The 16,334-nt window shown below is 36.3% G+C and overlaps 1 protein-coding gene across 1 annotated transcript in view; it reads left to right on the forward strand.

Moving 5' to 3' along the window:
* The first annotated feature begins 340 nt into the window (after window positions 1-340).
* LOC121420604 (protein turtle homolog A-like) overlaps window positions 341-16,334 on the forward strand; it is an 83,322-nt gene continuing 67,328 nt past the window's right edge. Inside the window, exon 1 of the mRNA XM_041615266.1 lies at window positions 341-413. Within this exon, the coding sequence (XP_041471200.1) occupies window positions 341-413 (73 nt within the window). The remainder of the gene's footprint in view (window positions 414-16,334) is intronic.

Consider the following 16,334-nt stretch of genomic DNA (forward strand, 5'->3'; position numbering starts at 1 on the left):
ATTGGCTAAAACGTTAAAAGGCTGAAGCCCATGCATGCATGCAGCTAGCTCAGCAGCATCACCGACACCGGGCGAGCCGCCGTACGTGTACGGTATACGCGTTACGCGACTGGTGCATGCAATTCATTGAATTTAAAACTTGTGCGGATTATTACGGTACGAGTTGACAAGGTACCCATGATACTGTATCCCTGAAGAAAGTTAGTAATATTATGATCTACATACACTCCAGATGGCCAGACAAGCAGATTAAAGATGTCATAATGCTACCAAATGATAACTTGAACTAGTATATTTGAAAAGGGATGTCATGAGCTTCATAAATTGATTTTCCCCAGAAATGGCTGTCATCTGCGTGATTATCGCATCGTTTATTTTAGCTGGAGTGCCGACCATTGCACAGAACCCAACGGGTAAGTTACGGCTGTTTTCTCGTAAACAATCTTGCTCGTGCTGCTGCCGGCTGCCTAGTAGTACGTTGTAGTTAGACGTTTGGAAAGGAAGCGTTGTGAAAATAAATACCGGTAATCGGGATTTTGAGCTTATTGCAATTGTGAACATTATGAATATTATCAACCACAGGAAAAAAAAATAACGTTGCCACGATTGGGCTTAGGCAAGTTTGATGTTGTGGATTGTGAAGTAAACTAAAGGTTAGTTAGACAGATCTAGCTAGATCCAGTCTGTTTTGAACAGGATGTGCTCTGCTGAGGCTTCGTCTGGCTTCGCAGTATCCCCTCCCTTAACAGGAGGAGCACGTACATGTAGGAGGCCCCCCCCCCAAAAAAAGAAACTAAAAAAAAACTCCTCCGAAACAGTGTGTAACGTGGAAGTAGATCTGGAATCTAGTCTTGTTGTAGTTGCAAGTAAATTGCATTGATTGCAATCATTATTGTGTGCACTGAATTTGAATTCACGATCCACCTCTTTAAGACGTTTGATTTTTGTGAGACAAGTAAAAGATTCGAAAGTCGAATTGAAATGAGGTGTTCTCAGTCTAATGTTGGATCTTTTAAATCAGAATGTGAATTGGGCTCACAAATAAAGGTAGAGGAGTTGTGGCATGTGGCTCAGTTGATAAGTCTCTGGAATTTGAAGGGCAAGGTCCGGGGTTCGAATCCCAACTTGCTTGCATCCTTTGGCATTGCGTTTACATAAAATACATTTGCCATCGTGGGGGACCACTCAGTTATATTGCTGTACAAAAAAATGTGTAGAAAGGGTCCGATTATGGCACATCACATACATGATGTACTTTAAAATTACCAAAATCAGGCCAAAAGATTATGGTTGTAAGGTAAAACATGTATTTTTTTACAGGTTATACTTGTTTAGGGGGCAAAATTGTCCAAATGCATGTAAAAATACTTGAATAGGGTATAGATTTGACCAATGGATAAAACTTGTTTAGGATGGGTTTGTAAAACCTGTGGTTGTGTAGGCCTAATAAAGTTGAGTTGCCTTCCTGAGTTTACTACTCTTCACCCAGGTGTAGGTAACTAGTAAGAAGTAAATTCCTTGAATTCCTTGAAGGTCAGTGGCCGTGCTATGAAGGCAGAGGTAGTAGCATGAATAACATTGCAGTAGGCCTGAGCTCTGTATGAATGTTGAATATAATTTTTTTGTAAAGCCAATCCTGTGAAATGGGTAAAATGTGCAAACTATTGCTGAATACCCTACTGCTATTAAGGTCGAACATTTATGATTGGATGATGAAAGAATATTGGTCATTGAATGACAACCAACCCAAACAAAAACCGATGTTCAAATTATTAGGAATTAGAATTTAAAAAAAATTATGGTCTAGGCCTATATGTTATGATGAGATAAAAGCCTTCATTACATCAGTTAGGACTACCAATATGCTATCATCATTTCTTTTGACTTCTTGAACAAGACCCCAATTTCAAACCAAAGTTATGAGAATATTTGTAAAGAATCTTTTTCTCTATTCTGTGTTAAGAAAGAAAACCAATTAAAACCATGAGTTGATAATAATGGTGTTTGATTCCAATAAAATTAGACCTGATATTAGTGAATTTTGACAATTAAAAGCAAAACACTTAAACATTCACTTGGTCTGGCTGGCATCTTGCGGCTCAGCAAATTTGGCTGAGAAACAAAAGTATAAATTAATGAAAAGCTGTATATTCACAGTAAAAGCATTTGAACTATTGTATATCCATGGAACTCTGCTTTCAAGATCTATAGGCCTAGTATAAATCACTATAAGCTCTGTCTTGTTATCATTGAAAGCACATCTTTGAAAAACTCTTGTCAGCACCTTGCAGTTTCATTCAAAGAATATAACTGTAAAGCTTTACTAAAACTTCTATCAATGTCCAGCCTAGCATGGAGATAAAAAGAAGTCAGCAAAGTGTAGCATTCATCCCTACAGCCCCCAACCACAAAAGCAATCTCCTTCAATCCCCCAACACTAATCTGACCTTTGTCTCTTTTGAAGCCTTCAAAGTAACTGTTAACCAACCAAAAATCAGTGCTCATCTGTCCTTTTCACCACCCAATCGATCCTTTCTTTACAAAACACAGTCACAAGAACTTTCTGTTTCTTCAAGCATGTACATATAGCTGTAGGCTATTCAAGTTTAATTAAACCTCACCAAAATTGAATCATCTGTGTTCATTCATCCAGCCTTCTTACATGGAATGACTGGTTTCTTAATTCTTGCTAAAGCTTTGCTAAGGACTGGTTATTGTTACACTTGAATGATGTATCTTGTTTTCTTATTTTGGATCCATTATCCATCTTAAATCCCATGTTTGTCAAGTAACACTACCCTTTGTGGAATACTGTACTCTCTTCAGAAACAAAGAAACATGATGGGAAGAAATCAGGGGTCTGTTTCATAAAACTTGTCAGAACAAATAACAGTTATAAGCTACTGAAATCCTTCAACCTGATTGGATGATAATTAAATTTGTTTAGAAATTTTGCATTTGTTTTTCTTAATGAAATGACTCAGTTCCATTTTAATTTGAATATACCTGTAGAAAACTTTCTAGAATATAATATTTGAATTCATTATCTTTAGTGACACCAATGTCAGTTTTTGAATGCTCAGATTTGTCTGCTTTTGAGTTTTGGCCAGTGCCTTGAAATTTGATGCAAATCTATTATTTTTTAACACATTTGAACAATTACAAAAGGGTTCTCTTTTTGTGACATTATGGTAGGTCTGCTACATCTAGACACGCACAGTGTAGGCAAGGCTCGACATTAGCGGTGGCCCGGTGGCCCGGGGCCACCAAAAATTCATCTCGGGCAACCATTATTGAAAAAATGTTAAGTTTTGGTGGCCCGAATCGGGCAATCAATAATTTTCAAAGTAGCGCAATTTTTCTCCCGATTTTGCATGCATTTATCAACTTTCTATAGTTCATATTGCAAGTCAATTCGTCATGCGCCTTTTTTGTTAATCTACACACAAATACACACACACAAAGATTGCACAGTCATGACAGTACGTATGTAGGCCTACCGCTAGCATACAGTAACTATTATTTAGCCGGCCGGCCGTGCCGGCTGTCTGGCTGAGCTTTGCATGCGTGAAACCACTGCAGCTGGCTGTGCGCTAGCAGAATATTCAGACTCGGGGAGCTGCGATGCGAAATGTTACTAAGAAATCTTCCCCAGAACTTTGAAAATCTACGTCAAAGTCACATTTTACACCAATGAAATGCCCTTCTACAGTCCATATTACTGAAACCTGATAATTTGCAAGCATTAAAAGGAGGAATTATGACCTCTCTTTTGACTCAAAAAGACCGATTTCCAAATGCATTAATACACATAGGTGAGTACATCACAGTCCCACATGTGCATTTGTATGTATGTTGATATTTGGTTTATTTTCGAAGCTGTCTTGAATAGACAGCTTCTTTCCTATTTGTTTATAAATGACTTCTTAAACCACTCTTAAGGAAGTAAATACTTTGGGAAGGCATTTTATTGATATGAAATGTGAATTTTTTCCATCATTTTGTCAAATATAGGGAAGGAATTTTCTCACTGTTTTTTCCAGATAACTTGCCGTTTTCTTATTTTTTCTGTCATTTTTTTTTACAGTGATAAAACCATTTATACCCCTTCCCATTGAATATGCCTGATTAAAGAACATGTTTCTACTGAATAATAATAATAATTTCCCCCATTTTTTCTGATAATTTTGTCTTATTCATTTTTCTTACATTTTGTTTTTTTCAATTTTTTTTTCCTGTTCTTTGTTTTTTGTTACTTCATTTTTTTATTTTTCTTATTTCACTTATTCATTTTTACCAAAAAATTTTCAATATACTATTCTAAAAATTATTTTTGTTTATTTCCCCCTGTTATACATTGTTCTAATTCTGCAGCATATTTTCTGTGATTTTCTCCTGCTATAATATGCTGGAAAAGAGAAAATAAACTGGATTTGGGGCCTGCATACATGTAATCTAGGTTTTACGATCAAAAAGGAAGGAATAATCATTGTTTTGTAAATCAATCTGAGTTTGCTTTATGCACTATTTATTTACTTTACCATTATGAGTGTGTGTCTATACGGAGATTAATAGTCCACACAACCTGGGAGCAATACAATTCTTTTATTCTCTTTCAATCATTTCATATTCACAATGATAGAACAATTTATATATTACCACAAAATAAGCAAAGTAAAATGACAGCAAGCACAATTTACATACAAGATGTACAAAGAATAGTGGTACGTGGTAGTGACTGCAGAATATTTCAGTTTGTTTTATTCATTTTTAATTAATGTTTTTCTTTATATTTTTCGGGCCACCAAACTTTACTAATGGGCCACCAAAAAAAATTATTTGAAGGTTTTGGTGGCCCGAACGGGCCACCACCAAAAAAAGTTAATGTGGAGCCTTGGTGTAGGCCTACAGTTATGTACACATTATTATTTTTGTTAGTCATTATTTTGTGATCAGATTAGTAGTAAACTATAACATGTGGGCCTCTATCTTTCAGCATCATATTCATGAAAAATTGGCTGCAGTTCTTGTTTGCATTTATTTGAATTATTTAAAATTCGTTTGCATTATTTGAATGGCTTGTTGATTTCTAAAGTAAGGATTAGTCTGGCATTTTCATAAAACATAATCTGCAACAAATAACATCATCATGTAGCCTTTCCACGGAGTATATACATGTATCTTTGCTTGAAAAATCACAATGTATTAAACGTTCGTTTTCTGGTCCTTTGAGTTTGATCATGTGGAACTGATCCAACAGTAACATGATGACAGGATCATTCTCAATAGGTGGTTTCAAACCGCCTCGATCACAAGAATCCCAGTTAAATTACGAGAACTTTTTTAGGATGAAAAATACCCATTAATTATTCCTGCATTCACACCGCCCTGAAACATACCCTTCGGGATAAGTTCCTGAAGTTACGAGCATGCGCAGTATGGTCTGATAAGCAGGCAAAGCGCGGTCTTCAAAATCACTAGCCCAGCAGCCACCCATGGTGCCGCACCCATCGACACGCTGGGCTAAAAGTTCCCGTAATTTGCTTTCACATCGCCAAAATACCTGCGACCTTGGGAAAATCCCCGCGAAAGTTCTCGTAATTTCGTCAAGTACCTACTATTTAGCGGGTATTTTCTTTCGGGGATATTACGCGTAGTTTGCTTTCACATTACCAAAATACCTGGTATTTTCTGATCGGGGTAAATTTCCCGATCAGAGAATACCTGGAATTGACGAACTTCGAGGCGGTCTGAAACCACCTAATGATTGAATGAAAAACTCTTTGTATAGTTTGAACAATGATATACGACCCTTTAAAGGGTAGGCCCCACCATTAATTTTGAGGATTTCATGGTTCAGTATAAAAGACCCTAATTATGAATTAAACTCCTTCAGTATTATAAAACTGAAAAGTATATTTTAAACTAAAAAATGATATACTACATGTACCCTGTTCATGTATGTGCAGTATAATAATGGTCAAGTTCACCCCAGAAAAATGTTGATTTGAATCAATACAAAACAATGAAACATATAAAACAGAAAATATCATCAAAATGGGATGATAAATAAGAAAGTTATGTTTTAAAGTTTCGCTTACCGGATTTGAATATTTCATATTTTATATAATAAAATACAAAAGAAATAGTGAGTGGATGATGTCATCAGTCTCCTCATTGCATACTGATCAGGATGTGTTTTGTGAAATTAAGTGAAACTTTTTATATTTAAGTTTTTATTTTGAAGATGAAATTTTCAGTGTTTGATGGATTTTTGTCTCTTTTTATTCAAATAAACTTGTTGCATTGGATTTGTCCTTATGAATATTATATTAGGCCTAAATGTAAACTGTGTGCCTACATAAGGAAATAATGCAAAGATAGAACTAATCATCCATAAATAGTAAAACATGAATTCATTGTGAGTAATCATTCATGGATGGTGACTAGATACACATGCACCTGCAGTGTTTGTGTGCATTCATTCATCACTCTCGGCTTGAAAGTCACTGTTTGCAATAATTTTGAAAAAAACTGGGTCCCTCCAGAGTCCTTGGACGGTTGAAACTCCAGCTGGGGAGCTTATAAAATAAATCCGCTTTTTGGAACCCCTGCTACAGACATGCTTTGTAGCACTCTGTATGTACATGTATGGGCCTATATGATATGCTGTGTAAACTGATAAAGGTACATGTAGTATATTTGATAGATCTGTATTACACATGTAGCTTTATGATCAGTGCAAGAAATGATATAAATTCTGTAATTGTATTCTGTAGTATGTTACACACCAGGGGTCTGTTGCAGAAAGAGTTGCATTTCAACGCAAGTAAAAAAATCAACCGCAGGTCCCTATTTTGCGTGCTGTTGATTGGTAGAAAATTGAGTTACGCATGGTTTTTAGAGTTGCGATTGATTGCAACTCTTTCTACAATGGGGCCCCTGAGCTAGGAACAGCATTATGTATGGTTTCTTGCACATTGAAATAATAGACTGGCCAGTGATATTGTATGGCTTCTTTCTTACATTGTCCAACTGGTTTGAGAGATTATCATTTATTGACCCATGTACTATATCAGGCTTTGTTATTTCCTTTGTTCATTGAAAGATGCAATATTTCAACTGTAAAAAATGGAATGAATTTACAACAAAACGAGTAGTAGTACCCCCCCCCCCCCCCTTTAGATTTGTATTTAAACTCTTTTGATACCAGTCAGTCTCCATGCCGTCATCATATGGATTTCTAGCCTTATAGATCAGAGAATTTTACTGATATCCTATATCAGACCAATTAATTTGTTCATCCCAACTCTCCAGCCTTAGTTTGACACCACATTTGGTACTAATTTTCAAACTTGGATGCAAACATTCAATTATTACAGACCCCATGCATAACAAACTAATTTGGAGAACAGCATGAAGTGTTGTTGGCCAGCAGCTTCTGAACCTTTTTGCAACCAAATCCCCTGCCAATTTCAAGCTAGAGAGGCTACCTAAAACATGAGTGTGGGTCTTCAGATTACAGAATATTTAGATTTTTAGTTTTCAATAATGAATGTAGGCCCTATAATGAATGTATTTATACATTAGAGCTTTGATTTCCTAATTTATGTGATATGACATGAGCCTAATTGGATGAATCAACATTTTAAAACTGAATTTTACAAGGACTGGTTCATAGTGAGTTTATAGAAACTCTCTGAAAGGGTAGACCTAGTGCATGTAGTAGTTAGATACAAAATTAATTTTTCAAAGACGTCACTGATTCTTTATCTTTATATTGATTAATATTATGAACATCTGTAAATTAATTTCCATCCAATTCATTTTGTCCAACAGGAAGTCATTTTGGGATTTACAAAAAATGAGCTGTAGTGTGCATGTAGGCTTACTTGGTGTACAACTTTTTTAATGAAATGATAGAAATAATAATATGTGAAACATAACAGGAAAGAATGTGAATGATATGTCTCCCCTCTGTCTGTATTCTTTTCCCACTTTTTAAAACGAAGTTCACAGCATCTCTTCCTCTTCTCATAGTCTAATACCAAAATAGTTCTTGATTGAAAACACACTTGACTCTCAGAGCACTGTCATCACCTTGTTATAAAAGCACTTGCTGAAATTAGACTGTTGTAGTTATTGTTCAGATTGCATCTAGTCAGTAGTGAGAAACAAATTATGAATTGATTGTGATTAGATGACCATATGATCAGAATTGAAATCTGCAGAAACCAGTACATCACAAGTATTTGAAGTAAGTATTCTCCATTAAAGTTTTTTCTTTAATGAAGGGGATGGGAAAAGGGGATGTCATATTTGAAGTAAATATTCTCCATGAATATATTTTTTTATGAAAAGGGGATTTTTTAAAATATTACTGAGGGTGATGCATTTGAGTCAATCTGCTCAAGGCAAAGCGATGCACAGATTAATCAAATACATGTATGTGACTGACTATCCTTGTGGTACATCCATCCCCCCCCAAAAAAAAGAATGAAATCAACACAAACTCTTGGCACATGTACATTTTCACCAATGATTGTCATTTTTGTCATTATTCATCAATATTTCCCAATCATTAGGTCATTGATTATTTTGACCTATCAATTTTGAAGGATTGTAAAATGTTGATGGGAACAGATACATGTAGGTAGGAGCAGCTCTACTGTACAACACAAGAAAACTAAGTTGACTGAATCAACAAGAACATCATAGGACGAAAATGTAAGATATGTTATGATAGCCCAGTGGGTCTGAAGATGGGCAAGTGGCTTGTTTTTAGGGAAGGATCATATTCTAGACATTTAATGCTCATATGTTCTTAAAATGTTGAAGATCTCTGGAAAACCCATTCAAAATTTACTTCACACAATAACAAGCTACAAGTATCAACATCTGGTGAAACTAGATGTGCCTACAATGTATTATGATATTCAAAAACGACAGTTTAACTTTAGGAACTTTTGTTCTCCTTGAAATTCAACATTTTGCCATTAAAAAAAAATCTTCAAGGTAAAATATGCTAGTCACATTGGATCACTCAAGAGAACCTTTTCTCAAAGAAGTGGTGTTACCTTGGTACAATATTGTATAGTGTACTAGCTTGTTTTCATTCTAGTTGGACAAGTAATCTCTCATTAAAGCAAGCAAAATAATGCCTAGCATGATGCAGGTTTATTATAATATTTGACATAGATTCTTTTCAAATGCTTTCTATTACCATGGAGTTGGTATTATTGCTGAAATAGAACATGCTCTCTCAGATCAGTGTCAATACAGTTATGATCTGAATGATGTGTTAGCTGGGTAAGGAGTGTTATACCCCTTTCATAAACCTATCCTCCAATTAGCCCCCTAAGAGTAATGCGGATAATTCAATAAAAATTGCGTTCATAAACTCCGAAAATAATCCGCACTATTTTTACGAGCGCCCGTCCTGAAAAGGGAGGATAATCGTCATGGCAACCGCACACCCCCCTCCGATGCGGTTGCGTTGGAAAAGGGTGACCTTGTGACCGCACCATGGCAATTATCCGCATTATTTGGAAATGCATTCGTAAACTCAAAATCTTGTCCCGATGCTGCTATTATGCGGATAATAGCAGCATCAAAATAATGTGGATAACTCTGGTCCTCCTCCAATTTTAGGACCAAATTATGCTGCTATTAGCCGCATAATTGGGTTTATGAAAGGGGTATCAGTTATATGTGTGTAGATTCCTTTCTTGTATTCTCCTCAATACATGTATTCAGTATGGTATTTAATATTAATACAAGACATTGTCTTCCAATTCCTGTCAACCAATCAACATGGTCCAAGTTGTTGACATTAGCAACAGAGCATGCCCGATATTAATTGCCGACCCTGCATTCCATTGTCGCCTTCTCTTTTCGTTAAGCTATGCACTATAGAAAGAGAAGGTGTTTGAAAAATGCACTGACCCTCATTGCGCCAGTGAAAAACGTGCCAAACAAATTGGTTGTAACACGAGCTGCTCACTGAAATGTAGGATTACGCTCTCTTTTCTTGTAAGATGCATGTTTAAAAACCATATGAGCCACAATTGAAGTGGGTGTTTTGTGTTATGGTTTCTTCTTGTCTCCCTGTTTTTTTCTCACTTGCATGTTTGCAGTTAATAAAATTTCATCTTATTTTTGTTTTTAGAAAAATTGTTACCAACTCCTAAATAAAGGTACATGTACATGTATATTATTCATGTTTGAATTTTTTGGTAGCATTTCAAGAAGATATTTGTCAGTGAATCTTACTGACCCCTCTCACCGAATCAGATGCAAGGATTTCAGTAGCTTATAACAATAGTCAGTTTAATATCAAATCGGTACCACAACATGCTCCCAAAATGTTAATATCCTTTTGAGATATAGATTGCTAGATAATTGTTCATGTTGTGAGACTCCTGGTGGTTGTGAACTATAGGCCTCTTTCTTAAGTCCCATGTGTGTATTTTGTAGTGGGTTCCTGATGTTACTTGTTGACCCCAATGAAAATTCCAAACAATTTTTTTTTCTGAAGATGAAACTTTCAGTTTCATCAATGATTTTATAGTGTTTATATCTCAAGTGGGTATTTTTTTATATTATTTGTCAATTATTTTAGAAGTGGGTAATGAATAAAGCACAGTTAAGGTAATAATCCACCTGTTCAGTATATTATGTATTATGGCAGGCTATACAATCCCATTGAGGCTTGTATTTCTTATAATTTAGACCACAGAATGTGTTAACAATCCAAGAAAGTCTGCAAATTATTTGATATGTGAGTCTCCAGATTCTAATAACATTATTGGGTGTTTTAATTTTGTTCTACTCTAATAACAGAAAAAAAAGAAAAATACATTCATTTTCTAAATTTTCTCAATCAATTTGTGTGTAGGCCTCTATATTAAGGGGAAATGAAAGTCCTAGTACATGTACATGTAGGTCCATGGTAGGACTAAACTCAATTGGGCTGTCAAAGGCCACCCACCCATTTCAAAGCCATTCAAACTGCTTTCCATCATCTAAATTATGAAAACATCAATTTATTTTTCTTGAGTTCTAAACTTAACCCTAAGGGATGAAGTGCTGTAAAAATATGGGTTCCGCTGAGTACCCTACTCCTGATTCCGGTCTAGAGGGAGAAATGTTTGCCTTGTTTTTAAGCTTCCCTGCTGGAATCATATTTGGGGATTATTACTAGATATGCTCTTAACTGGTCAATGCATTAACCTCTATATCATAATCTTGTTGAGTCGTTCTGTTAGAGTTGCCTTGTGGAGCAAGGAAAGTCAATATTTTCTTCGCTTTCATCGGAGCCTTCTCTTCTTTCGGGCTAAGAGCTAGCAGTTTACAGTGCATATAGGGTTTTTAGTGATGGTTTTCATTGGCTTAGCATGATGCAAAGATTGAACCAATCAGGATTCCTCATGAATTTGAAATGAGAACAAAGAATACATTCCATGGGATCCATCCCATATTTGTATAGTGCTCTGGTGACCCTTGACCTCTGAATGGATGATAGATGGCATGGACTAGTATCTTATGGGTACATTTGCAATGTGTCTGGTTGCCATGGATATCAAGCAGTTTGCAATATAAAATGCAATACTCCCAGTTGGTCCCTTGCAGCCTACTTGTAGTACAAAGAACAAACTTTCTAGGATGTCTGTATACTGCTTGCCTGTTACAAACAGTTGTTGCTGTCAGAGCTTGGAAATCTATATAAGATTAAGAATGATGCTTTCACCCTTGATTATGATTTATGAAACGCTCAAGTTAGAAAATATGAGTGAAGAATTAAATTGAGTGTATAGATAATGAAGAACTGTGAGAATGAGATATGGAAAGAATTGAAGGAATAGAATTAGAAGAAGGAGAAGGAAATGGAGGTAAAAATATGAAAAAAGCTGAAAAAGAAGAAGGGAAAGCAGGACAAGCAGGACATAGAGGGATAGAAGAAAGCAAATGAGGAAAAAGAAAAAAAAAGCAATTGACTTTTATATTAAATGTTTGAAGATGATATCAGAGGAAAAAGGAGTAAATTACAAAAATCAAAATGTTTTTTTTTTAATTTGTGAAGAAGTATGGGGGAAATAGTTATAAAAGCAAAAGTTTGAAGTTCTAATAAGCCCATCCAATCAAGTCCCCATACATGTAGGCCCACTGCCTTGGAAAAAAAGGATTTTTTGTTGTTGAGATGATGGATAGTCCCCTTGAGGCCATTGTAACCCTGCTAGTGACCTCACAAATGACCTCATCAAAATACAAATTGGTAGGCAGAGGTGACTAGTACAAGCAAAAGATCTTTATCTTGTAAAAGTTGTGAGCATGATATTTTATTATATTGTTTTGCTCACTTGATAGGTTCATGGTGGAGTTGTTGGTGCTTGAGTTTTGCAGTGTACACCTTTTTTATACCCCTTTCATATTGCGCTTTTCACCGGCGAAGTTCGCCAGCAAAGGGGAAAGTGTCCAGTATGAAAGGTACACAAGAGAACTTCACCTGTGAAGTTCGCCGGTGAAACTTTTCACCGGCGAAGTTCACCGGTGAAACAGCCAGTATGAAAGCAAACCGGTGAACTTCTCCTCGTTTAATGACGTCAGAGGTCAATTTTTTTCTCTCCCAAAGTCCCCTGTACCGAGATTCCGCGCGCGATAAGTTGCAAGCTCAGCTGAATGCTATGGCCAAGTAGATACCCTCGAACATAATTTTTTTTTACCAACAATATTTATTTAAAAGCACTTTTTACATGTATAAAATGCGCTAAAATATAAAAACAAAGGTGGTATTGTTTGTTTTTCTCGTAATACTTCCAAAATGTGTTGTAATTATTTTTTTATACCTTTTTGTAAAAGGTAAGAAGTAATGTTTACAATTTTCTTTCGTTTTGTTCTGCAATCGCCCGTTGACTTTCACCGGGGAAGAAATGTCAGTGCGAAAGGGTACATTTTTTTCTTCGCCGGTGAAGTGAGGAATGCGAGGCGGAGAAGTTCGCCGGCGAAGTTCGCTGGTGAAAAATGAAAAGGGCAATATGAAAGGGGTATTAGGTCCATGGTGTAACTAATGCAAACTTTGAATAATGTCTTGTCAGGCTACATTTTGTCTTGCCTGATTGCTATTCCAATTTCCATAAGGATATTTGATGTGAAGTTTTTTGTCTCACCTGCGAAGCAGAGTGAGACTATAGGCCCGCGCCGCTTTTCCGACGGCGGCAGCGGCGGCGTCAACATCAAATCTTAACCTGAGGTTAAGTTTTTAAAATGACATCATAACTTAGAAAGTATATGGACCTAGTTAATAAAACTTGGCCATAAGGTTAATCAAGTATTACTGAACATCCTGTCAGAGTTTCATGTCACATGACCAAGGTCAAAGGTCATTTAGGGTCAATGAACTTAGACCATGTTGGCGGAATCAACATCGAAATCTTAACCTGAGGTTAAGTTTTTGAAATGTAATAACTTAACTTAGAAAGTATATGGACCTAGTTCATGAAACTTGGACATAAGGTTAATCAAGTATCACTGAACATCCTGCATGAGTTTCACGTCACATGACCAAGGTCAAAGGTCATTTAGGGTCAATGAACTTTGGCCGAATTGGGGATATCTGTTGAATTCCCATCATAACTTTGAAAGTTTATGGATCTGATTCATGAAACTTGGACATAATAGTAATCAAGCATCACTGAACATTTTGTGCAAGTTTCAGGTCTCATGATTAAGGTCAAAGGTCATTTAGGGTCAATGAACTTTGGCCAAATCGGGGGTATCTGTTGAATTACCATCATAACTTTGAAAGTTTATTGGTCTAGTTCATTAAACTTGGACATTAGAGTAATCAAGTATCACTGAACATCCTGTGCGCGTTTCAGGTCACATGACCAAGGTCAAAGGTCAATGAACTTTGGCCGAATTGGGTGTATCTGTTGTATTACCATCATAACTTTGAAAGTTTATGGATCTGATTCATGAAACTTGTACATAAGAGTAATCAAGTATCACTGAACATCCTGTTCCAGTTTCAGGTCACATGATCAAGGTCAAAGGTCATGTAAGGTCAATGAACTTTGGCCATGTTGGGGTTTTTTGTTGAATAACCATCATATCTCTGTAAGTTTATTGGTCTAGTTCATAAAAAGTGGACATAAGAGTAACCATGTATCACTGAACATCTTGTGCGAGTTAGAGTAGTATTCAAAGTCAGTACTGCTGCTATATTGAACCACCTGATGCAGGTGAGACGGCCAGAGGCATTCCACTTGTTTTTCTTAGGTTATACTGGATTTTGTACTTGTACTAAATTCTTTGCCAGATTTCATACATCCTGGTATAAATAATCAAAGATTTATTCACATAAATTTAGGTATTTTCATTAAGGGAATTTATTAATGCATTTTAAGGGGGGGGGGGCCTACATTACACAGAAAAGTGTGATTTAGGCCTATTATTATATGTGTACGAAAGTGCATTGAATTTCTGTATCTCCCCACTTCTAAAAACATATAGGTGGTTTCAGACCGCCTCAAAGTTCGTCAGTTCCAGGTATTCTCTGATCGGGAAATTTACCCCGATCAGAAAATACCAGGTATTTTGGTAATGTGAAAGCAAACTACGCGTAATTTCCCCGAAAGAAAATACCCGCTAAATAGTAGGTACTTGGCGAAATTACGAGAACTTTCGCAGGGATTTTTCCGAGGTTGCGGGTATTTTGGCGATGTGAAAGCAAATTACGGGAACTTTTCGCCCAGCGTGTCTTTGGGTGTCGTTGGGCGCGGGAGCTGTGGGTGGCTGCTGGGCTAGTGATTTTGACTCTCGCGCCTTGCCTGCTTATCAGACCATAATGCGCATGCTCGTAACTTCAGGAACTTATCCTGAAGGGTATGTTTAAGGGCGGTGTGAATGCAGGAATAATTAATGGGTATTTTTCAGCCTAAAAAAGTTCTCGTAATTTAACAGGGATTCTTGTGATCGAGGCGGTTTGAAACCACCTTATGTCTGTTGTTAGAATAAGTTTGTTTTTGTAGGAATTTCATACAGTTTTTAGTCAGATTTTTTTGTCAGACTGAAATAAACTCTTGATCTACTTGTGAATAGGGCCTACATGTTAAGCCTGACAAATGTTCTTTTAAAAGGGTAGTGTGTAAAACCTGATGTTGAAGACCATTAAAAGCTGAGGTTTCACAAGTTTCTCCGAAATAATTTGTCTTTTGTATATTTGGATGTACATTGTGCACTGATGAAAATGCCAGTGACCAGCTAAAGCCTTGTGACTCAGAATATTGAGCTCATAAATTCTTTGATCCTTGGTTTCCAAAAGCTTGGTCTTTAGGTTTAATGAGAAACAGAAAGTTGGGTTGGGAGTAATTTGGAATAAATTATTGGTTAGTTGTCAAGGCTATCTCTTTGTTCTGTAGTAGACAATACCATTCTTTCAATATAGATTTTGTAATTTAGAAATTAAGATTAAACAGATTTATATGTATGAAGTTTTTTTTTAAATGAGAAATGTAGTAAAAAGAAGAGAATAAAGAGTTGAGAAAGAGATATTCTGGGGGGGGGGGGGGGAGGAGAATCTGAAGCAATGTGGGATCCATATGGATGAGAGGAGGGAAGGATGGTTGGTGAGCTACATGTACTCAGAGTAGAGTATAGTCACAGAGATTTATTGCATGTGGTTGCTTTGATGAAGTGGTGATGAAAAACATCTTTTGTTCCATTCAGCCAAATTCAAAGTGAAACTTCTTTTATGATTGAGGGGTAGGGTTCTGTGCATTGGTTTCACAAAATAGTTGGAAAGTGACAGTTTCCTTCAAAATATATGAATGATCATCCTCCAACATATGGTGCTGGAATTTTTATTAGAGTTTGGAGGGGTTTAAGGCTTCCTTATGATTGATTGTTTTATTCCATCTACACTATGCTTTCTTGTCATTGAGTTGGTGATGAAAGTGACAATTAAGAATAGTTACTTGATGACGAATCATAGGTCTACCTGTAAATTATCAGAGTTGTATTGTCATTGTTGTCATGATTTTGATGTTACATGTATATGGTTTTTACATGAGATCCTGTCTGCACGTCATTGGAGGGGGAATGGAAAGCTACTTTTGCTAGCACAATAAAACAGACATTTTCCATGAGTATTTTGGTAGTAGTGTCTTCATGTTTGAATTTCGAATTACATGTATCTACAATGTATTTTCTTTTGGGGCATTTACATTTATTCATCCCTCACATTCATTCGTTTTGTCGTTCGTTCATTCATTCTTCTGAGGTCAAAAGTTACTTTTTGAATTTTGGGACGGCTACTTTTCACAACTTTCTGCCTA

Source organism: Lytechinus variegatus, chromosome 8, assembly GCF_018143015.1.
Source record: "Lytechinus variegatus isolate NC3 chromosome 8, Lvar_3.0, whole genome shotgun sequence".
Lineage (NCBI taxonomy): Eukaryota > Metazoa > Echinodermata > Echinoidea > Temnopleuroida > Toxopneustidae > Lytechinus > Lytechinus variegatus.